Source organism: Pseudochaenichthys georgianus, chromosome 12 (genome assembly GCF_902827115.2).
Source record: "Pseudochaenichthys georgianus chromosome 12, fPseGeo1.2, whole genome shotgun sequence".
In the NCBI taxonomy this organism is placed as follows: Eukaryota; Metazoa; Chordata; class Actinopteri; order Perciformes; family Channichthyidae; genus Pseudochaenichthys; species Pseudochaenichthys georgianus.
The window spans coordinates 9,617,213-9,641,678 of NC_047514.1; the positions used below are offsets into that span (position 1 = coordinate 9,617,213).

The 24,466-nt window shown below is 40.3% G+C and overlaps 1 protein-coding gene across 3 annotated transcripts in view; it reads right to left on the reverse strand.

Annotated features, from left to right (window-relative positions):
* Positions 1 to 24,466, reverse strand: part of plppr1 (phospholipid phosphatase related 1) — a 48,180-nt gene that overhangs the window by 18,028 nt on the left and 5,686 nt on the right. For all 3 annotated transcript variants that reach the window (XM_034095397.2, XM_034095399.2, XM_034095398.2), the window contains exons 2-3: positions 15,948 to 16,057; positions 5,312 to 5,500 (exon numbers count right to left, since the gene is read on the reverse strand). In XM_034095397.2, the coding sequence (XP_033951288.1) occupies positions 5,312 to 5,500; positions 15,948 to 16,007 (249 nt within the window). In that variant the 5' untranslated portion in view covers positions 16,008 to 16,057. The remainder of the gene's footprint in view (positions 1 to 5,311; positions 5,501 to 15,947; positions 16,058 to 24,466) is intronic.

Below are 24,466 nucleotides of genomic sequence, written 5' to 3' on the forward strand. Positions count from 1 at the left end.
AGTGTTAAACAAAAGTTGAACAGCTGACACAGCACTCACTGAGGAAGGGTGTGTGATCAGGGACAAGGGATTCATCTTATTATGATTGAATGAGTTTTATATAAAATACTTTTGTGTAACCATAAGAGACAACAAATATTACACAATTTAAGAAAGAAATATAACTTTGTGCCCGGAGTACACTAAAAAAATGTGTGTATATATTTTTCAGCTGTGAAAAACAATGTCTGTTAAAATAATTGACCTGTCAGAACACTCCATTTATTTTATTCAGTTATGTCAGAGAAGGTTTCTCATTTCTCTAATTTCCCCTCCTCGACTCCTCGAATCCTCGGTCCTCCGGTAGTGACCCTGAAATGGATTTCAGCGCGCCATGTTGAAGGACATCTCATTTCTCTATACTCCGCGGATGTATTTCCGGCAACAGTGATGTTAAAAAGAGTCGTAACGCACGGCCGGACTTATCTCAACCAATGACAGCTCTGCATGCGTCCCCATGATATTATTTTATTAACTGCTTGAATCGCGATGCAATGTTTACAGTGAGAACAGCTGTGAGGTCCGTGCAGAAAGCAGAGCAGTGTGTATAATATATATATATATATCACTCAGTATAACGTTATTATGAGAGTGCTCGCATACTTGTTTGATTCTGAAATATATATAAATATGTATGTGTGTGTTTGTGTATATATGTCCGCATCTGTAGCCTGTTATTGTCTCATTATACCGCACTGTCAATTCATTAAAGTATATATATATTTATATTAGGGCTGTCAAACGATTACAATTTTTAATCAGATTAATCACAGCTTAAAAATTAATTAATCATGATTAATCACCATTCGAACTATGTCCAAAATATGCCATTTATTTATGTATATTGTTGTGGGAATGGAAAGATAAATGAAAGAAGGCGGATATATCAATTTAACATACAGTATCTATGTTTATTATAACATTTTTCTGCATGTCAAAATGAAAGACAACCCACACACCTATCAATCATCAAACCATGGGGTCTTAATTCATTATGTGTTGATTTCTATCAACGGGGGAGTACTTCAGGAAAGTCGACAGAGGGGGGGGGGGGGGGCTAGTGGAGTACTTCGTGACCACAGAGTGTGAACGTTGTGATCAGCTGTTTTAGCGCAGTTCTCCAGTGAAGGGGGAGTCTCCCTCCGCAGCCGGTTGGCGTAGTTTTGGCACAGTTCCGTTGTACAGACCGACGATGACACCAGAAAGACCGATGGTACTGCATCTCCATTGAGTAATGGTTGTTCTTTAAATCCCATGTTATGTTTGATCATACTCTCAAGAGTAGTCGTCCGGAAATGTGAAATGTTCGCTGCATACATGAGCCTGTAAATCTCTCGGTTCGGGCCGGCCACATTTCGCTAGCCACTGCCTCCGAATGTACTTCTTACGCTTACCTTTTGGCAATAGATGGAACCGAGTATTCCGTGGATTGTTCCTATCCGAATTATGGCAATATTTCGCGATACAGTGAGGCATATTTGAAGAGAGAAACTACAGTAAATAACATGGAGATCAACGTGTCTTCGAAAACGCATGGATTACGTCACGTCCGGGAAATGGCGGCGCCCACAGTGTTGATGTTATTTCGGTATATAATCAGTTTAAAATCACTGATAATGTCATCGGATTAAAAAAAAAAAAAGAGAGAGACTGGCAGAGACTGGTCTGTTTTATCGGATGATAATTTTTAAAAAATGAGTGTCATGAGCATACCATTCCTTTAACACCAGCCCTGTCTGTGCACACGGAGACCGACTCTGTCGTCCGGTGATCGAACCGCCTTCTGGAAAAGCTTCACAAGTACGTCGGTACGCAAATGCGCTTTGTGACACAAGTGACGGTACGCATTTCAGATTACGCACATAACCTGCGTACCAGTTATGTGCACCCCTGTACCAGAGCCATATTATTACCATTATATGGCTCTGTACTACAGCAAAAGTATTCTGCGTCGGGACTTCCTGCAACAACACCACGCCGTTATCAAAGATGTTCTATTGAGAAGACGATCACTACGTGACAAAAGTTTTCATAACCGTGGCTACTGAAATCAATCTTACTAACTGCTGTCTGTGTAATTTACTCCGCGCGAGTTGGCAGACTTTATTTTTGCTTACTTTAACATCATTTCTCATGGTCGGGCTAAGCCATTTCTTGGTATGGGTGTAGCCTACCCCAGCCATACCCTGGCGCTGCCACTGGTGGCACGTATGGGGCGGGCCATTCTGCACATGCGTTAAATGCGTTAAATATTTTAACGCAATTAATTCAAAAAATTAATTACCGCCGTTAACGCGATAATTTTGACAGCACTGATTTATATATATATATATATAATAAGTCGTCATGAACACAGTTCTGTCCATCAGACAGAGGGCTGCTGTGCCTCGTGTCATCATTAATGTACGTCTCTTTAAAATGAACGCTCAGAGGAGAGGATTTCTCATTTCTCTAAACGCCTGGTGCTTCCACTCCTCTATCCTCGGTCCCCTCCTCGACTCCTCTGCTCGCATCTCCTGTGGGCGGGACAAAGACACGAGGATAGGTGTCGAGGAGGGGAGTCGAGGAGGGGAATTAGAGAAATAAGAAACGTTCAGAGTGTGTGCTTGTGTGTCTTCTTTAGCGTCTTCACGCCAAGTAGCTACAAAGAGTGAATTCAAACTGCAACTAGTTCAATTAAAGTCACAGTCATCCAGGTTTTACATCAGAAACACCCCAAGTGTCCCAGATAATAAACACAAATAGTGGGTGACACAAAGTGACACAGTAATAGGTCATTACAAATGAATGGGTGGCATGTGTCCAGGGAGCAGACATCTTTAACGATTCCATCCCAGATGAAGTGCCTCTTGAAATCGTATTAGAACAGGAAGCTGTCTCTTTGAACCTGGGATATCAACCTGGGATATCAATATGGGAAACATACAGTACATTGCTAAAAGGGCACTCTAGGATTATAAACTACATTTTAGATTTGATATGACTTGTGGTACTCGAGCAAGAACGGCAAATCAGATTCCATAATGACATCAAAGTATTAAGTTGTGATCAATTGGTGTAGTTACCAATGAAGAGGTATGCTTGTGAAAAGGTATTCTGACGTGCCCATTCCCTTCATTTCCTACAGCATCACTGTCATCTGAAGCCACCTGAGCAACCTTGTTAGGTACCGGGTGGAACCATCAATCAGTTTATTTATTCCTCTTTAATCAAAATGATATGAATCAAGCTTTTGTTCTGTTGCAGTGTGTATTAACCTTTGTAATTTTGACTGAATGGGATCTGCTTGCTGTTTCGGTTACTTCCAAAGCAATGGATCAGTTCAATTAGGCAACCCCCATGCAGTGGTTTAATCCAAACAAGGAGGGGTATAAAAAGCCACTTTTGGATTGACTGTGGTTGTTTGTGGCAGCATGCTGTGAAGCTGTGTTATTTTTAGGCCTGGTTTTATGCGCTGTCTCATAGTGATTTAAGGTTTATAAAACCACCACCCATCGGTGCATGGACTTCTGCCTCATTTATGCCGATGAGTAAACTTAAACATATTTTGTAAGTGAGGACCAGAACATCTCTTTTCTGGGACTGACTTGTTCCTTGGCCTATTATGGTGAAACACTCGTTAGGATGTGTTAAGAAATGGCACTGGTAATAAGGAACTGCTTCAGAGATGGTGCCTGGTGTGTGTTGGAGTCTACAAGCATGGAGCTGAACTGACACCTAGTGGCTGTATGTTGCTACTCCTATGTGAAGCGTCTGAGTCAGCAATGCAGAGATCTTGACCTACATTTATTCACAACATGTCACTCAGCTTTACAATCTACTTCACAGACCCTTATTCAGATACTTAAAAAGTTCTCGCAGGCAGCACAGGGGCAATCAATAACACTAACGCGGGTGTTGTTGACTGATACACTTAAAAGACACAGAGCTATCGTTAGCAGAGATAATTACACCTGTGCTCTTCACGCTATGACACAGCCCATTAATGTTATGAGTTACACCTGCAGCTTGACTGCGAGGTCATACTGCTGTATATAACTATTTAAATAAACTATGTACTACATCACAGTGTACTTTTAGCAGTCAAAATACAAAATAATATATTTTTTATACTACCAGGAAAAGATACATTTTCAGCAGATACAAATCAAATCTTAGTTGACAATGAATGTAACAGAGGAAGCAACGTAAGATATTTTGCTGAGTATTGCCACTCAATATCACCATGGATTGATACTGAGATCTTTTGTTGGACGTGTGCTGTCTCCAATTATGACCACAACATTCTTGCTATTAATACCATTTATTAAACCACAAAAACGGCGTGTGTTTGCAACACAGTCGAAAACGGTTTGCTCAATCACTTAAATACCCTGAGCCCCATTGTGCCATCTAGTGCTCAAAACAAACAAAAAAACATACAAATGGGCACAAGAATACCCAATTCTAAACTCTACCTTTACCCCAATTCCCACAATGAATTTAGTTTCCTTCTTGCAAAGCGTTGTGGGAGAATGCTGTCCATAAACAGCACATTCAAATCTAAAGTTAAGTACACTTTATTGTATACCTTTTCCAATGTGGATACAAGTTAAAACGGTATGAAAAATGTAACTTTATAATGACCATAAAGTATCTTTGTGGTATTGTTCAAATGTGTTGCAAACACATCATGCATACAGAAGCAGAACACTGAGTCACCATGTGGCCTAGATCGCTCAGAATCTCAATGAGATGCTGAAATCACATCATAGAAAATATAATGGTTTTACTAATGCAGCCCACATACACTGCTCCTTGTACACCTCACACAGCGGGTTGTACGTAAAATAGCGCCAATCTTATCATCCCACCCATAAAAAGTCTTAACTCAGTCAGTTCAACACTTTTTCAGATATTTCAGCAGTGAAAATGTACCAATTGTATATAGTAGACTCATAAGCAGAAGTTACAAAAAGATAACATGCATGGTTGCTGTTCTATTCTACATATTACGTCTTTCTATCAAATTTAAAATTCAACAGTATATGTACTTATGTGCACTTCCAAAAACTGCCAAGTCAGCAGCATGGGTTAATGAAAGTTAAGTCTGGCCTACATTTTGAGAATAAGCAGTTATTTCAATGAACTTTTTGGTGGTTCTAGCTTTAAAAAAAATGAACCCTGAACAAACAAATGAATGCCACATCTAGAAATAGTCATTGACCCTCCAGCATGGGTGGCCGGTTTACCAAACTGCGCTGAAATAAAGCATACAAAGTGTTGTACTCACTACAGCGGTGGGAGCAGCAGCCACCACGCAGTACAGGATGAGGGGGGGGATGAAGCTGGACTCCTCTGTGCCGGGGTACGGCTTCATCAGCTCGGCGTCGTTGCAGAAGAAGCCCTGCATGTGCACGCTGAACAGGTCCGTGCACTCCATGTAGTAGGCCAACAACACCGTGCCGGACATGATGACGAGCTGGAAGAAAAACATGTCGGGAAAGAGGACTTGTTAGTAGTATATCCAGTACATTGAAGTCTATAAAAAGTCCTTGAATGAGTGGTTTTACGAATGAGTCCCTGAACATCACGTTGCTCCTCTCTACCAGGTTTTTTAATTAAAAAACAACCGCATAAATCCACAAAAATCATCCCCCCCTTCCCTCTCTCTCCTTCTCATGCTAACTCCCTGTATACCACCATCACTTACCACCTCCTCTTCTCCCTCACCCCCTCATCCTTTTATCCCTTGAACATCATCTTTTGTCTCTGGCCTCTTTTTTCGCTCTCTTTCCTAGAATTGGCTCCAAGCAATGTTGTTATTTTCTCTATATATGGTATCCTTAGTCACTGCTAACGAATCAACACTGGAATATGCAATGCAAGGCGTTGCACAGCAAGGCTTTTTTAAACATGGTTTTCTGAGAATCACTCCCAATCCTGTTATTCAGACACTAATGTGCCGGTACTGCTGCAAATCAAGCCAAGGTTTGTGAATCAGAGGAAAGGGATGAGGTGTGTGTCTAGGTTATAAAGCTGCCAGAGAAAAAGAAAGGGCCGATAACATCACCACAACTAGAATGAGTAGGATACCTTAGTCACACAATGACAGTAAATGTTGAAATTACTATGATCACAGTGAAAATATGAATAAAAAAATTGATAATTACATAATGTATTTATCCTGCAAGAATAAATAAAGAATTACAATACTAAAAAATAGCTTGGACTGTATGTTACAACACATCAATTGGTCTTCTTGAAAACTGTGTGCTTTAAGTATTTTAATAGAAATGCTAGCAGTTTTATGAATGATTCCTGATTCTTACAATGTGGCTATAAGCTTGTTGTAATCTTTCACCCAAACACCAGGTGTCACTATGCTACCACAGAAGGATGAGCATTGCCTCAAAAGGAGGACAACACAAATATCATGTTGTGCACAATAACTATATATCATATCATGTTGAGACAATCTTAATTATTGAACATGTTTCGTCAACTACAACAGTGATTGTTTGTGGAAAAAAACTGAATGCATGTGGAGTTGAGTTTTATATAATTGCACACAATTAATAGATCTTTTTTTACTGTACAAGGCAAGACATCAAATTGTACGCTCTCTCACTACATTTCAACAAACACTGTTGATGTTTTGTGACATTACACGTCAGGGTAGCCTCATAGGCTAGTATAATGTTATTAGCAGCCAGGGAGTACTGTATATACAGTAGCCACAAGTGCTATTTACACCCGAAGGACTATAGACAACTATGCTTTTTCCACACAGAGTCCAAATAGACACATGAAGACCAACCCAGTGGGAAAGAATCCTATGTTCTTTGACCCAACCATTCACCTGACCTCCTTTATACACAGAAGTGTTCCCATTTATTCCGGTGTCGAACCCTGATGCTACAGTTTACAGATACCTGTATGTGATTTCTAAAATACATTCATTTTGCAAGAGAATAAACACAGGGTTTTCCAGAGTCAGATATTACCATAGAAGTAATCTGTCAATACATGATGTCCTTTAAAATCAGGCAATTAGGACTAACTGTTGTTTGATCTGGTGTTCTGACAGATGGCCATATGGAGATGTCCAGGTGTGTGTGCGTGCGTGCGTGCGTGCGTGCGTGCGTGCGTGCGTGCGTGCGTGCGTGTGTGCGTGTGTGTGTGTGTGTGTGTGTGTGTGTGTGTGTGTGTGTGTGTGTGTGTGTGTGTGTGTGTGTGTGTGTGTGTGTGTGTGTGTGTGTGTGTGTGTGTGTGTGTGTGTGTGTGTGTGTGCGCGCGCTATTGGTGTCTGTAAACATAGTAAAACACCCAAATTCGTCCTGAGAAACAGCCATTTTCTTATCAAGCTAAATCATGGCTTTCCGGATATGGGACTTCTTCTGCTTTTTCAAAACTCTAATTAAAATATAAAAATAAATCTGCCCAATAACTAATACAAAAAAGTATGTTTAAATATAATATTGCAGCCAAAACAGCACACATAACACTTGGATTACAACAAATGAAACATTTTGGTTACAGGCACAAATGGGTAAAAGAAGCTTACACTGATATGGGATAATTTCATGATGTTCATGTTTATCCACAAACACGTTCCAGCAGGGTAATCATTAAAACATTATTCATAGGTCTCTGCTGAAAATATTTAAATTCCTATGCTTTCAGAAATGCCATGTAATACCTTGTGGGATCACATAGCGAAGGATGTCAGGAAATACCTGAAAGGGGCTTGGGCAGATTAATAAGAGGTAGCGTACACTACACATTAGGCTGGTCCTTAAAATTGAAAGTCGGAAAGTCTAAGCTCCAACCCCCAGAATTCATTCTATTAGTCAAGAAAACTTTCCTGGTGCATTTTTTCCTCAATCTGACAACATTTACCTTTCCCTCATCGACCTTGAAGTGTAGCCTCAGTTGCACCGTGGCTGCTGGTGTGGCAGCCCAGGTTGATGAGGGAGGGGTACATGTTGTTGGAATTTGAATAAAATTCACCAGGAGAGTTTTCTTGACTAGTATAACGAATTCCGGTGGTTGGCGCTTAAAATAAATGAAATCAAAACATTTACCTCTCACGAAGCACCACCCTAGTACACATGTTAAACTTTAGAATGACTAATGTGATTACATTTACTTTGACCTTTCCCATATTTTGCATTTTTTTTGCAAAGCGTTTCATACTAAATCACTAAAGCGAAATGTGTACATTAACATGTTCTTGAATCATTTATTTACTCCTACATCCATCCCAATCCCACTCTCTAGATCCTTTCAAAACTAAATGTTCTCTCTATCACTCACTTCGCCTCCCTCTACTTCTCCACATTATAAATCATCAAAAAAAGTTGTAAACAAGCAGTGAGCCATTAGACATGATGAGAGTCATCAGGCGGTGGCAAATTACCAAAACAGGCCACGAGAGACAAGCAATTTCAGCGTGTTCAGCCTTACTCTGCTCCGTCAGGTCTGAACATACATTAGTCAAGTGCTTCACTTAAGTACAATTTTGAGGAGCTCCTGCTTTAAGTGAGCACTTCCATTTTGAACGAGTGTACATTATACATCTACTCCATTACATTTTGAAGGCATATACAGTATGGTACTTTCACAAAAATGTTGTTACTGTATGTTGACTTTACTAACTACTTACTTTTCAGATTAGTATTATAAAATAATAAACTTTAAAAGTACGAAGTATTACTATGGAATAATCTACCTGCCAGTGTTTTACATAGAATGAGTCCCACCATTACTAGCTGCAATATTAGTGATTAGTAGTGACAATAATATATATTATTCTGCATAGTAAGTACTTTTACTTTGGTAGACTCAAGTGGTTTATAGGTTTAAAATGTTACTTCAGCACTTCAGTAATAACATACTGTAAAATATTTAAGGGTTCACTATAAGCCAACAAAATCATGATTCTTAGTCGAACAAAATACTGCACCAGGGGAGACGGAATAATGTTCTATTTATATACCGATAATATCTTTATCTTGAATTCTAAGGGGTCATGATAATCTGTGAAAATATGATATCATGACAACCCTATGCACTAATAAAAAATTTAAAAAAGATTAGCACACCAATTGTTGAATAGTCTATTCTGATTGGTCAATCACCAAATTCTTCACTCCGTTATTTCTTCATACCAGACCGCTGCTATAAATGACAGACCTTTGCTATAATGTAGATGCTGTTCAATCTTTTAACCTCTACACACTGGTCCTTTACTTAAGTTAAATATCTGAGTGCGCTACTAACAATAAGAACATACAAAAAAGTAGAGGTGCAGTGAAATCCCTGCAGACCGGAAGCCATTGTGACTTCTTTATGAGCTGGCTTCTCTGTGACAGTTTAACACCTGCACGAGTGTCCCTTTCTCTGTAAAGCATAACTTGTGGCTTCATTATATTCCCTCCCATGCTGGCGTCATGCTGCATTAGCAGTGTGAAGGGCAGACTGACGAGACCGACCGTCGTAAAAACGGTTATCCAAAGTTACTGCAGCATGCCATTATCCCTCTCCCTCAATGGGTGCAATTCACATCTCTATTCAGGCAGGACATTTGGTGCAGCTATCCACCTCTGTTGAGTTGTACCACGCTACATTACTCGGTGACTTCTGGGAAAGTATATTACTTGGGAGGAGGGAACAAGAATTTCCTGCTACCACCATTTATAAATCAATTACTTACAGGACACTAACAAAGCAAAATCTCCATTTATATTTCTTCAAAACTTGAATCTACATGTTCCCAATTAAACTGGATCACATGACTGCCAGTGGTGCTAAAGGTGTTACATATTCCCTCAACTCTATGGAGATTTGCAGTTTAGGATCTCGCGTACGTATGTGTTTTGCTCACAACTTTATATTCTTCTCTATCAGCCACCTCGCTTTCAGCCACAGGAATCAGCAGGGATCCAGTTTTAGAAAAAATAACACACAAAACCAAAATCTATGCTAGCCGACAGCACATTTGGGAATATATGTAGGCTAAATACTGATCCAACTGTTTGCTAACACATTCCTCACATCCCTCATCAACTCTGTAGGTGGTCTTGTTTCACTTGGAGTATTCAGTATGTTACGCTGCCTCAAAGTTGCATTTAAGGGCTGCCAACGTTAACGCAAACGTATACCTTAAGTTGCACAGGAGAGGGAGATATTGGACAAAATCACCTCTGTAGGAACAGATAGTGCTCGCAATACGATGGCAGCAGAGAGAATATTACCATACAAGCCTTTGCCCTACAGTATGTAGCATGCATTACTCAAAGGGTCATCACAGCGGCTCTCCTTGACAACTGCTTTGTAGATGCTTAAGCCAGGCGGAAAGGATTGGCACCACTACATAAAATATAATACATCTCATAAGTTAAAAGAAAAGCAAAGTAAGGTTTGAAAGAAAAAGTCAGTTGATACATTTATTAAAAGACATTACAGTCATACTTCTGACTCTACTTTGTTGTACTATTAAAATATGTTTTAGCATTTAAATGTAACCACAATGGCTAGTCCTTAGACAAAGTAACATAGCTTTAACTTGATGTAAAGGGTCAGATATTAAACGTCAAACCAAAGTAAGAGTTACTGTACTCGATTCTTCTGAGATTTATAACCATATGCGATCTTACTCTTTTATTTGTTTGCATCTCTACACAGTCAATTTCATAATAATAGAACTTCAAAGATACTTCTAAAAAAAGCCCATCCCTCCCTTTCTCCAGTGCTCCCAATCTTTTCCCTTCTTTATCTCTTTACTTCCAAATCTTTTGACTGTCAGCCCCGACACGCATCTCCTCCCTCAAACCCTGAAAACAACCAGACAAACGTTATATAAATCCAAAACCAGTCCTACTTTTTCACTTCACTGTCATGTTGCGTTAGTAGACTGCAAAGAAAAAGACTGACAGGAATGGGCATCATAGTCTGCCTCGCCCGGATTCAGACCGTGACGCTACACTTCTGTTGTCAAACTTGTCTTAACGTCACAAAGACAGCTACTTGTTTCTCTTTTTTCCAACATGAACAAAAGCTGGGATATAGTTTCAAAAAGTCAGCTGTTAAATGGCAACGGTTATTATGTTGTTCCAAAGTGGGTCAAATGGATTCTCTCAGGCAGACAGCTGTTACTCTTCATCCCATGGGGCATACTGTTAGTCCACACACAGATTCATACCAGTCCAACATCGCTCTAGGGGTGCTGCTCTGTGTACGTCCCACAGGTGTTGCTCCCTGCCCTGAGAGATCACCTGTAAACAAGCCTGTGCTCAGGTCAAGGCACCAGGTTGTTGAAGCCTTCTTTCTGCGACCTGTTACTGGCTTTCTGCCCTAGTCTTAAGATGATAATGGTTTTGCCCATCCATGTTCTTGTGCCTATGCCTTACCGCCTGTCAGATGTTTTTGTTTTAAAGATATTATTTAGGCCTAAGAGTGTTTTTTTTTTTTAGTTTAAAGGGGAAGATAGAGTGGAGGACGACATGAAATGTTTGGCGGGCGCAGGAGTTTAACCCGGTTACTTGGCAGCAGAAAATACATATGGGGCATCAGATCTAACCACTGAGCTATCCGGCGTCCCACCTGACTGATTTGTTAAAAAAGAAAAATGTAAATGTAAACTATTCCCCCGATAAAAGCCTCTTGTAAGTATCCCTCAGGTTAAAAATCATATTGCGTCATCGCAGCTAAGAGAGTGCGACATCAAGAACAATCGTTTTGTTTTTTGTTTTTTCAAAAATAATGACACCTCAGAACATTATTACATCACACCGGTACGAGAGATTGAGCTAGATGAAAGAAAGAAATCATCGGTGAAGGTTGACAGCGGAAATTGCACAGATGATATTCAAGAGATTCATTTCCTTCCAGCCCGGTGCGGGTTGTTTTTGTAAAAGATTTCACAAGGTTTCTGTTTTCAAGTCTATAGTAAGTGAGTCCTATAGATGAATGAAAGCCCAAGGCTCTTTGTATTACATAATCTCATCCACAGGGAGGAACGGGATATATCTCTTCATTCTTGACTGCTCAGCTCCACAGCTTTGCCTTTAATTAATTTCTCATCATTTTTGCAACCTTTTACATCCTGTCCCCTTAATACTTTCGTCATCATACCCATTTCATCTTTCCTTATCCTCCCTTACGTCCCATCCTCATGTTTCACTCCATCCCAGTCCTCTAATCCTATCCTTATTTCTTTGTATCTTCACAGTAATGGCAAATGGCAGCAACAAATTGTAATCTTGGGGTTAAATTACATGACTAAATAAACAAACCCCCACAAATAAGCATCTTCTCTGTCACACCGCCTCTGGCCCTGGAGCTGCTCCAATCAGAACGCTTTGATGCGGTCATGTGACATCACTGTCCCTCTGCCTCTGCTCTGTTCCTGACAGGCAGGGTGAGTAATATGAAGAGGGCAAACTAAATAAAGAGAGAAGAAGAAAAAGAGTATAGATAGGGAGGAGGATAATGAAGGTGACACCGTGAGGAATAGGAAGAGATGAGGGGAGAGATTGAGGGAGAAAGGAGGGAGGGGAGAGAAATGAGGATGTGATGGAGACATCAAAGAAGGAGAGACGGAGAAAACGGGGGGCTGGGTGGGATGCCTTTGAGAGCGGGCTGTGAAGAACAAGGGAAGGAAGTGGAAAGGAGTCGTGAAAGTTAAAGAAAGCTCGCTACTCAATGGGCTATTGCATGCCTCTCTGAGGAGCACTCTGCCTGCAATATGGAGAGAAAACATGGTGTGATAAAAAAATGTATATATTGAGACAAAATGACACTATTACACTGGAGCTCACATTTTCCTCAATGCAACTTTTGTCAGACGTCTGCAGTTAGATCTACACTCTTTAGCCATACTGTACCTACATAATTGTTATATATACAGTACCCCACAAACTCAATTGTGATCGTGAAACAATATTACATGTCATTTGTTAGACGCTTTTTTCCAAAGCGACTTACATACGTTCAGTACTGTGGACCATCCCCACAGGAGCAATTTGGGTGAAGTGTCTTGCCCAGGGACACAACGACATGCTGACTGCAGTGGGACTTGAACTATCCACTGAGCCACAGCCGCCACAATATGAAGTAAAAAGGCAACAAAGTCCATGTAAGTAGACGTTATGGATATCCATCCATAACGTCTACTTACATGGACTTTGTTGCCTTTGGGTCCTAAAAAATTGGACTTTGACCAAATGTGAAGAAGAGTCAATGTTGTGTTTTTGGTCATGAAACATCCGTTGTTAAGTAACGTAAGTCCCGTAATGCAATGCAGGCCTTTTGATAGAGTCTCCAACCGAACCTCTGCATTGATAACTCTGACATTTTACTTGTTCTTTTTTCCATGCTCTTGAATGTCCCTTAAGAGACATAGAGGAAATTGAACAATCATTAAATTAAATTGCTCCTTGTGACAAGTGTCCCTTAAGCAACATATTTGAAGTGAACTTGTCTAGTTTACATCACATTTAACAACAATACAAATTTGGGGGGAAGAAAAGGCCAGAGAATTAAACTGTACTTTTTAGTGTTATTTAAGAGGAAGATATTTTCTAATTAGTTCAGGCCATGTGACACTGTCAACGTTTCCCTGTATGTTCTGCAGTGATACACACTGATGATATAAAGTCACAAAACAGCCATTCCTAGGATTTTAATTTTTCTCCTCAGACCCTGATGGAGTTTCATCAATAACACCTGCTCACTGATCTGCTTATTTCTGGTCTAGCTGCCAGTGAGGATCAACTTTGAAGATCCACACATTGCTATGGCAACAGTGCAAGTCTCCCAAAATTGATTTTTAACACCAGATCTGATTAGCTGATGGTTTCATCATTAACAACGAGGACAGTACACAGTTTGACAACTCATACCGCCTCAATGTCACGATTCCATTATGATAAGTTGTTAAAAAGCAATGCACTTCTAAGGAAAATATGTTTTTTATTTTGTATTATTATTGTAGAAAAATGTAGATAAATGTGGGGTTTACCATCCAGATGTTAAACTGGGGATGTTGCCGCCAACATAACAATCAGTTACACATTAACACCCCCTTTAGTTAAATCCATCCTAATTAAACAAATTACACAGCCATGATTAGCAGTGTCCAATCGAGCATTACATACTGAGCAACAGCCAAGACACTTGAAAGCAGTAAATGATCGGTGATGACTTTGAATGGAAAAAAACCTTTAAGCTGATTTTTCAGCAGGATATTGTTTGAAATGTGTCTATATGCATGTGTTTTATGTTTCTGTCTCTCATATGCTTTAAAGGTCTGCTGCGTGGGAAGAAAATTGACATTTTAATCGACACGAGTGGGATTTCTCATAAGGTAATCGTAGCGACTATGTCTGACTTATCCTGACGAACACAAATAAGAATAGGCCATGAAGTATTTTCTGTTAGTTTCTATTACCCTTTGCTAAGTGAATATAGGAGGGTTTAAGATGCCCTACGCTCAATTTAAGGCTCATATTTGTATTTTGTGCCTGTACTGTGACATGTTTACTTGAATGTCTTTATGTTTCTCATACTGTCCCTTTTCACACTTTCTGAAACCAGCGCCCAGTCTGCTCTGATTGGTTAGCTGGCCGGCTCTGTTGTAATTGGTCAACCACTTAGAGATGTCCCGTCCTTTAGCATATCATAACATAATGATGTGACTATGTTACGGAAGTAAACAAAGGACTACAATTGAGGTGTGTGTGTGGGAGCTGAAACAATTTTCATGCACCAAAAGCACTAACACACTACAGGAAAGGGAAACCCACAAAAGGCATTAGAGGGCCCCTTTAAGTCCTTCTACAGTACGTTATCATGATCATAGCTTATCGAGATATTACTGTAAACTAGCAAACTGTCGAAACAATTATTTCCCCACCTCACATGCCTGTTTATCCTTGCTGTGAAAATTGTAATGGAAATAATCTCACAACTGGATACAGATTCAGTGACACAGGGTTCCATTTAAATTATTGATGTGTCCGGCTAATCAATAACTGGGGGTGTCTTGAATAAACGTCCTCAGATGTGAAAAGAAGTGCAGAAAATGTATGTCATTCTTACAATAAGAGTACTGAGGCCAAAAAAAGGCAATATCTCACAAGCCTGCTCCAAAAGCAGCAAGGTAGAAAGATGACATGAATCAAAGGGGCAATGATGATAAAATGGTCACATTTCATTTATCTTAGAGGAGAAACCCAGGCACACATAGCGGCCAATTATATTAATTTAGAGTGTGAGAGACTCCTTTGGTGGAAGGCTGTCAGAAAATATGACACGAAATATAAGTCCAGAAGAAGCCTTGAGATAAAAGAAGAGGCGTAAACTCATGTTAGACTCTCAACGCAGGATATTTCATCTGAGAAGCGTTTGTGTGCGTGTGCGCGTGTGTGTGTGTGTGTGTGTGTGTGTGTGTGTGTGTGTGTGTGTGTGTGTGTGTGTGTGTGTGTGTGTGTGTGTGTGTGTGTGTGTGTGTGTGTGTGTGTGTGTGTGTGTGTGTGTGTGTGTGTGTGTGTGTGTGTGTGTGTGTGTGTGTGTGTGTGTGTGTGTGTGTGTGTGTGTGTGTGTGTGTGTGTGTGTGTGTGTGTGTGTGCGAGCGAGAGAGCGAGAGAGAGAGAGAGAATGTAATGCAAGGCGTCCCGAGACATCTCTCTGATTAAGGACTTTCAACCTGACATGGTAATTAAATATGGAGGAGCAGAACAATTCCTATACGCACACATTCAGCTTTCCACTCATTTCAAGACTTCACGCTCTGGTTAGCTGCTATAATTTAGCAGAAGAAGGTCATTTGCGGATGGTTAAACTGTCACGCACACACACAAACTTATCGTGTTCACCCCCTCCCGTCCTCCTTCCAAAACCAGTATGAAACATTCCCCGCTCACCTCTACAAAGACGAAACATGGGATGATGGAGTAGCTGCGCAGGGTGTTGTTGGACGCCATCTTGTCTCCTGTGGGGAGACTTCTCCTCTCAGGATTCACGGCAGCTCACTCTGTAAAGATGGGAACATCAAGTGTCAGCGCTCATTATCTGATAATGATGAAATGCAGCGATGCCTTTTAAACTTAGGTGTAGGGTCCTCCAAATGGAGCATTGATGAGAACCAAATTTGGTATTGACCTATCACCATAAACTTAAAAGTTGGTTATTATCACAGAGTATCTAATTTTAAAGACTTGGTGACAGGTCATTCAACTTTCTAGCATCAGACCATATAGCTTTATTAAGAGAAACACTTGAAATCATTTGATTTGGAAACCTGACTTGAAAAATTCCCAATGATCCATCCATTCAGGTTTGATCCTGGTTCCCAGTGGCAGGAGGGACATGCACAATGGCTCAAATTATATTTTTCCTTGGCAAATTTTAGTTAAAAGATTCACTCTGTATGTTGTGTCTTAGGCCTGCCTTTGGGTCTCCCAGTGTGGCCTACAATAAAAAAAAAAACATCATTGTCAAAAATGTATTCAAATATAAAAGAAAAATGGCCGTCATTAGTCCCACGAGAACAAGGTGAGGTTTTCCAATTGTTTGATTTTTGATTTGTTGTTGTCCTGAAACCTCACTGATTAAACTGGGCCTGAGAGTGTATTAGGAAACTCAGTATCTGCTATAGTAATTATTGATTTATTGGTTTCAATTAACAAAGCTACGACCCCCACGCAGATATTTATCGGTCATAACTGAGGGGGCTTCAATAGCGCATAATTCCCCATTGAAGAGTAATGTAATGTTTAATTTGAACTCTCTTCCTACTGCGCAATACTGACTTATGAAAGGCAGTGAGTGAAGAAACGGGAAGATTGCTGTAGAATCAGGAAGGATGTGTTTCGGATTCTATATTTAAATCATCATCAACTGTTTTACATAATACATATTACCTCTTACATCGGCTGCTCATTTTAACCAGTGGACAATACAACCAGGTTGAGTTGAATTTCAAGAGACCATATTTCTGCTTAAATACGGAAAAATATTGCCACCTTTTTTGCGAAGCATGGAGTCATTGGCCGTTTCTCAATCTCGAGGATACTGACTTCCAAGCCAATATTTCAAGGATGCTACGTCATCGAGTGCCGCCGAAGGACTGTTCCAATCTCCAGCATACTTGGAATTCCACCGAGGCCGCGTCCTTGGTTTGGGGGAAATTTCGAGGCGGCACATGGGTAGACTTTGCGTCCTTAAAAATCCCCACAATGCTTTGCGCACGGACCGATTTCAAAAACCCTTGCGGAGAATTGCTGAAACCGACGCAGCACACATTTAAAATGTAAGTATGTAGTGGCGGAGAACATGTGTTGGTAAATATGTTACTTTGTTACATTTGTTTGTTATCACCAAAAATGTGTTCCGTGAAAGTAAAGCAAGTTCATAATTCGATAGACATCGTGAGGTATTTATTTTGGTACAGTTTACATTTGTATGTTGAAACCGTTAGAGAGAGTGGCACACTTGTTAGCCTGTTCCATTCTTCTTCTTTTCCGAAGCCGTTGCTTGGAAGTATACTTACTTCGTTTCTGAAGGAAGTGACTTGGAAGTACGCGACTACCAAGCCAGCATCCTCGCGATTAAAAAACGGCCAAAATGTCTCATGTGGCTTCTTGGGATAAGGAGTCCTTATGAAGGACTCTCTTAATCTTAACGTGTTGTGCCTTGTTTGCCAGTAAAGTAATTCTAAACAGAGAAAAAGTTGATAAACTCACAAGTAAAGGCTTCCAAACCAAGAAAGTCAAGAGAAGTCCAACTAGGAATCATCTCACAGTCAGCAATCGCTACATAATATTTTGCAGAACAATATTTGCTACCAATAGATCAGTAATACTGTAGGATAAAATGATGGATTGCCTTAAAAATGATTACAACACATTTCTACAACTCAATGTCTACTGTCCAACCGTCACAAATAATATACACATTCTCACAGAGGCTTAGATGAAAACATGGATACAGCTCATGAGAGAAGTATCAATCTTCTCCTTGACGTAAAGAAAACAAAAATAATATTCATCATTATTTTTGTGGCTTAAAAATACAATACAAAGGTTGCATTGCGATCAGGTCTGGTGTAATAAATCCTCTTCGTAGGATTTCCCACTGGAAGGATGTGGCTATTTGATTGTGAGTGACTAACTACAAAACCTGACATTTAATGCTGACGTTTAAAGATCACCGAACCACACTCTATTGTGCGAATGAACTGTGAGAATCTTGAACTTCAAACACAAATAAATGTTGCTTCTGAAGGCGCCACAACGAAATTCCAGAACGGAAAACAAGGGAAAACTCTCATCCTGATTTGAAACGCTGTCAATTGACGCAGTCAGACAGTGATGTTGACATGTCTAATCATTCCCTAAGTGCCTGTCCCATCACATTTAACACTCCATAGAGGCTAATCAACACAACATTAGACGGAAGAAATCTGACCCAAAGCCTTTTTCTAGCACTACACACAAAAAAGTCTGTACAAGAAACAGAAATTAGCACCGACGGCTACCCTGCCACGTGAGTGCATTAGTGACTTCAGGGGGGTATACTGCGAAGCAGGATTTTCGCTTAGCCGGCTAAATTCAGGGAAAACTCCGGCTTTCCGGTCCTACGAAGCTGGTTCTCTTTTTAGCAGGCTAGATCTCCATGGTAATATATGCTAAGCAGCTAACCTGGTCGGGACCAGGTTAGGTTGCAGGCTAAGAGCTCAACTCAGTGAAAGCACCGCCTGCTGACCAATCAGAGCTCAGTGTGCGGAGTTTAAAGCGATCAAGTCATATTACAGGAGAAAGGAAATACAGAAAAACTGCCGTCGCATGAAAGACGGCCGGCAAAAATCACCGACTGTGTGAACGTGAACATTAATAGAATATCACCTCCCATCTTCAGAGCAATCTGACTATTATAACATTAGCGTTAAGAAAGCTTACTTAAATATCGGCCACAACATAAGTAACCGGATCAGAGTACATTAAGTACAGTCCGCGGCATATCACTTCATAATGTATCATATATCTCCTTATCTGAGTCAGCTGAGCCGTATCTGGCCGTGCAACACTCACAGTGTCACATACTGTATGCAGAAGTATTATTTTAAGCAACACATAAGTTGACGAAACACTCGAGACAAATGTAATTGAAGTCAGATCGTGTTTTAGACGGGGCAGTGATATCATAAACCTGTTAATGTACGCATTCAAACACTTTTTCTTTGCCAGCTGTATTCACCTTGCAGGTGCAGCTATGTGGCTTTGATCCTGGATAAAGTGTTTAAGTCATGGATGTTTAAAGTTTAACTTCTTCATTTTTGACTAGTATTAACGTTCACTTTCATTCAGGAAGTATGACGCTGCGCTGTCAGTGCGCTTCTCCATGTTTGTGATTGGTCGAATGCTCCAAATACCACCCCTTTCATGTGAACGCGCACCTAACTAGATAGGACACGGTTGGCTTGAGCGATCCACTTGATACCAGCGTCGTAGTACAGTTTAGCGAGAGCGCGTATGTTTTGGATTAAGCCAACCGGCTAACTCAAACATATCCAGGTTAGGTTGAACCAGCTTCGCAGTATAGGCCCCTGGTGATTCAGAATGAATGTTTAATCTTATTTACATTCAGAATATCAGTGCAATGTTCTACAAACTCAGTGTCCTGTTCAAGGACACTTCAGCAGGGTGGAGAGTTTTAATGTTTTCCAGTTGATGGACTGTCTCTTACCCACATTCAAAGTCGTATATGCCATGTAAAATTGATTTGCTCTTAGTGAATCCATAAAACACTACTATGGGACATCCTTGTGATCCGTGTCAGTGCACATTAACAGTGTAATGGACCTTCTATGACACAGGAACTTTTCTGTTTATGGCAGGTAGAGTGGCTTCAACTACATGTTTGTTTGTAATGTGGTCCAATAGCCATATTTAAATGACGGTAATGATCAGATTTACACTGTGATACTTATATGTGCCCGTTTTTTTATTTTCTCTACGACCAGCAACAGGAGTTAAATGATTCATCGTCTCTGCAGCTTGCGCCATTGAGCCATGCTTTTACCAAGCCAGTCAAATGGAAACAGTTCATGTTCTGCAGCCAACTTTGATTTCTCAGTGGGAAATGTGACTTTTTTCGTAATCTACAGCCTTGTTTCCTACCAGTAATAAGCACAACATTATAACTGCAGATCAAAACATGGAGTTGAGCTCAGTAGTTAGGTAACAATTAGATAAATATGATATGGTACAACAAACATAATGAGCAGCACAGCGTATGAATCATCATTACTTTCACCATGATTCAACTGCTTTACTAGAATCCATTGCTGATCATAGGAACTGTCAAGGAAGCAATATGAATGAACAAATGTAAAAATAAGGTCAAAGTATATTTTCCGTTGATCATTTAGATGACAGGAAACATTGGATGAAATAAAGGTGGAATGACGTGAAACCAAATGGATTTTTCCAAATAACATGATTTTTAGATAGGCTATCATAATTAATTTGTTTTTTGTGAGCTCTTTGTAGTCACACTGAAGCGTCACACGACATGTTGTCAGACACAGCAGTTGTATCTATCACTGCGGGTCCATGTGGCATGGTTAGACATTCACCAAAATAGAGTTACGGGTCAGTGCATGCAGTATAACTTCCTGTTTACAATTGTCTTTACCTGCACTAGGCATGTAATGCTGCCTAATTGTGGTGTCAGAGGAATCACAACAAGTACTAACTAAAACCACATAAAGACACCAAGTTGGAAGAAGAGCTACCCAACTTGGGACATTGGAACCCCCTATAAGCATGTGGAACCGTCGCACCATTGGCCATGGCCAAATCTGCGCTCTCCAGTGCCACTCTACTGGAGTTTCATTGGTGATACAAGTAAAAACATAATACAGAGTATAGGACACCAAGTATATTTTTTAAGGGACAGATTGAACCAAACTACTAGTTGTTAAGTACCAACCAAACAGGTCTATTACGGCCCGTCTACACAGCGGCGTGCGTTGAAAAGCTTCACCATTCACTTTGAATGGGGTGATGTCACTTTTCGCCGAACTGCATTATGGGAAGCGACGCGGAGCTTTGCTGGCGTGGCTCGCTGCAAAAGTTGAGCTATGTCGACTTTTGAAGCCTCGGCAGAAGCGTCAGCCAATCGAATCATATGCCAGTACAAGCTATAGCCAATCAAACCACTGCTTGTGTGTCAGGGGCGGGAGATTCATGTGATTGGTTGTTGGTCGAGTTTCAGACACGCCCGCCAGCAAGCTTCAACACACGCCGCTGTGTGGACGGGCCGTTATAGTTCAATGACAAATTATAGTAATTACGAAATAGGATAGAAGGAGAACTTGTTACTGTATTTGCTTGAAATGATTGGCAAGTAGCATCCTGTTGATGTTCAAAGTGAATACAAGCCTTCAATCTTAAGAGACATCTGATTAAACTGTCCGGTCTAGGCTTTATGTTGCCTCCTCTTTGGGCAATGCTGCAGAGGGAACAAAACAAATTGCAATTTGACAGTTGGACTGTGAGCTTGATGATTTGACTAGGGGCTCTGCGACAGATGATTCAAAACTGAAAAATGTAATGGGGCCGCACTCGATGTCAGAGTTTACACTGCAGTACATTGGCCCATTTCACACTCACAAGATCAGCCTCGCAGCTCTGAGTAGTCACAACGCTGAACAATCGGATCTAGTCACAGTAACATAATTTCTCTCCCTTTTCTCGCCTTGAGACATCTTCAAAAGATGCCTCCAAAGATCATAAACCAAGGAGCGTTTTTTCTTCCAATTCCGAGGGCCGGTTAATTACAGTCGGATGAAAGGGTGATCAGAACGTCTTTACTGCAGGCGAGTTTCCCATCAAAGAGCAGCCTGCAGGCCTTGTCAGGATTCATCTGTGTCTCCTTTCCACTCAGCCAGCCTGTGATGACTTTGTCTAGACGTGACCCGCTCTCCTCTCAGAGCGGCAACGAGCTGACTGTGATATATTAAGGCCGCAAATATCGTCTGATTGACCATCTCCTGGCCGACTGTCTGAATGTGACTGAACTGTCAGGATGACAGAGTTGGTGATAGTGCTGGGAGATATTACCTCCAGTTATTATGACTGACCGTTTTGCCCTTCTCTCTTTCTGTACTGAGCGAAGGAGTATGAGTCTGACAAATGCCATAGTTGGATATAAGAATCTTAAGGTGTCCACCTAGGATGGGCTCATGAAACTTGACAAAATACTAATCAATATATGAAGTTGCAGCCCTCTTAAACCATGTGACCTTGCAGAAAATGTTGGGAACGCAACATATCACCCAAGTGAGGAAACAAAAACCCTTATTTCCAGACAACCTGGGGTAGGAATTATAAAACCTTTTAAAATTATGCAGGGCCACAACGCCTAAACTTAAACATGAACCATGGCTGAACGTGTAAACTGAATTTTTTTTCAAGCGTTTAAAATAGTTTCCGTGACTTTACTCTGAATAGAGAAGATACAATTCTCATCTGTTGAATTAGCTACCACCTATGTCAATGTATGGATTTTGTAAACCCTTGGCTTGCTGTTTCGAGTCGTAATGCTAAGCTAACTAACTGGCTGTATCCATATATCTAAAGTAAAACTTAAGTAAAAAGATGTAAGTGGTGACAAACTTCTCATTAAATATCTAACGTAAAGCAGTTCAATGACAAAGGTTTACCATATGATAACCCTTTCCGATTTCCATGTGTTGTCGAGAAAATCATAATATGATGAACTTGTGAGATTGAGGGTATTTTCAGTGGGCGCCAACTCAGCATGCAAGTCTGTGTCCAAACATACACCCACACTCACTGTGCCTTTCAACTAGACAACAGTCAAAGTTGTTGGATGCTGAAAATACTCGCACAAGAGGGATATTTGTTCAAATAAATTATACAATCTTCATAAACTATAAATCCACATATTTCCACAAGACTTCCTTTATAAATTCCAACTGAAGAAAGGGTTTATAACTAACAAGGTGCATACCTCAGAATCTGATTTCTCACCCTCTTTCCCTCAGATACAGAGCTGTCCCATGGCTGCTCTACCCTCGCCAACTGAGCATCTTTGTAGCTATAAATAGTCAGTTTTCATACTTCCCTTTTGGCTTTTCTTACAAGAAGGAATCTGTTTTTTTCTGTAGAAAGCAATAATGGGTTCTCACAAAAGCATTTGTTGATAAATCAGTGCAACTTCAGACAATACACATTCAGTGCATTGGCGCTACAACAAAATGTTATTCCAAACTGCATGAGGCAGTGATGAATCACCCATCGTGCACATACTGGAGTGTAAAATAACATTGTCTTTCCTCTCTCATCTCTCTTAAGAGCATCAGACCATACAGGGACTTTGAGTGATAGAACAATTGGATAGCGAGATACTGAAACCACATGAAAAGACAAAGAGCAGTTACTGTAGGAGAAAAGTTATTTATGATATGTACAACTTGTTAAGAAGATGGTTCATTTGAGGGGAGAAGAAACTTTTGCTACCTCTACTGGGACATTATTTCATTCTGTCGTTTTCAGCAATTACAGTCAACGCCTTAAAATGTGTTAGCTACTGACAAACCACAGTTTCTTGACTCCTCCACATATCACACCTACCAGGAACACATGGAGAGTTATAAATAGGGAAGTATATGAATTATAGGGCCCATGCTGGTTCTTTTACATTTTAAAACTAATGATGTTTATACTGTAGCTTATTATTTATTTCTGACTCGGCAAACTAAATTCAAATTCTAAAATCAATATATTCAATATTGTCAGATTTAGTAATCACATCTGATTAACTCGTTGTATGGACACCGACACAACAGATGGTAGAGCCCAGGTTCAAGCCCTCCAATTGGTCGCGCATTCCAACTAACACAATGAATTGCCCGTGTTTGGGGGGGAGAAACTGGGGAGGGAGTTAAGTCCTTGTAGCAGAAAAAAAATCTCACAATCTGCTTGCATTTAAATTGTGCCTCACTTGATGTGGCATTGGGACAGCTTTTTTTAAAGTACTTAAACTGATGCGGATAGTGTTATTTCCTGCTAAATCAGAAAAATGAAAATGTGCTGCATTGTGGTTAATGTAGGCACAAAAAAAGAAAATAATATTTGCGATTAAACTTCTTTGTTTCTGCTGCACTGATTTAAGGGAGATCAATGCTAAGTTGTCATATGGTAAATGGTAAATGGACTGTACTTATATAAGCGTTTTATCCGTCTTTAAGACCCCTCAAAGCGCTTTACATACTACATGTCGTTCACCCATTCATACTGAGCAGTGTATGTTAGGACATGCACTAACATACATACACATATGCACTTTTAAAGTTCTCAAAAGCCACTTTGTTTTGCACGATGGAAACGTGAGTTTTAATACATGTGTCGAG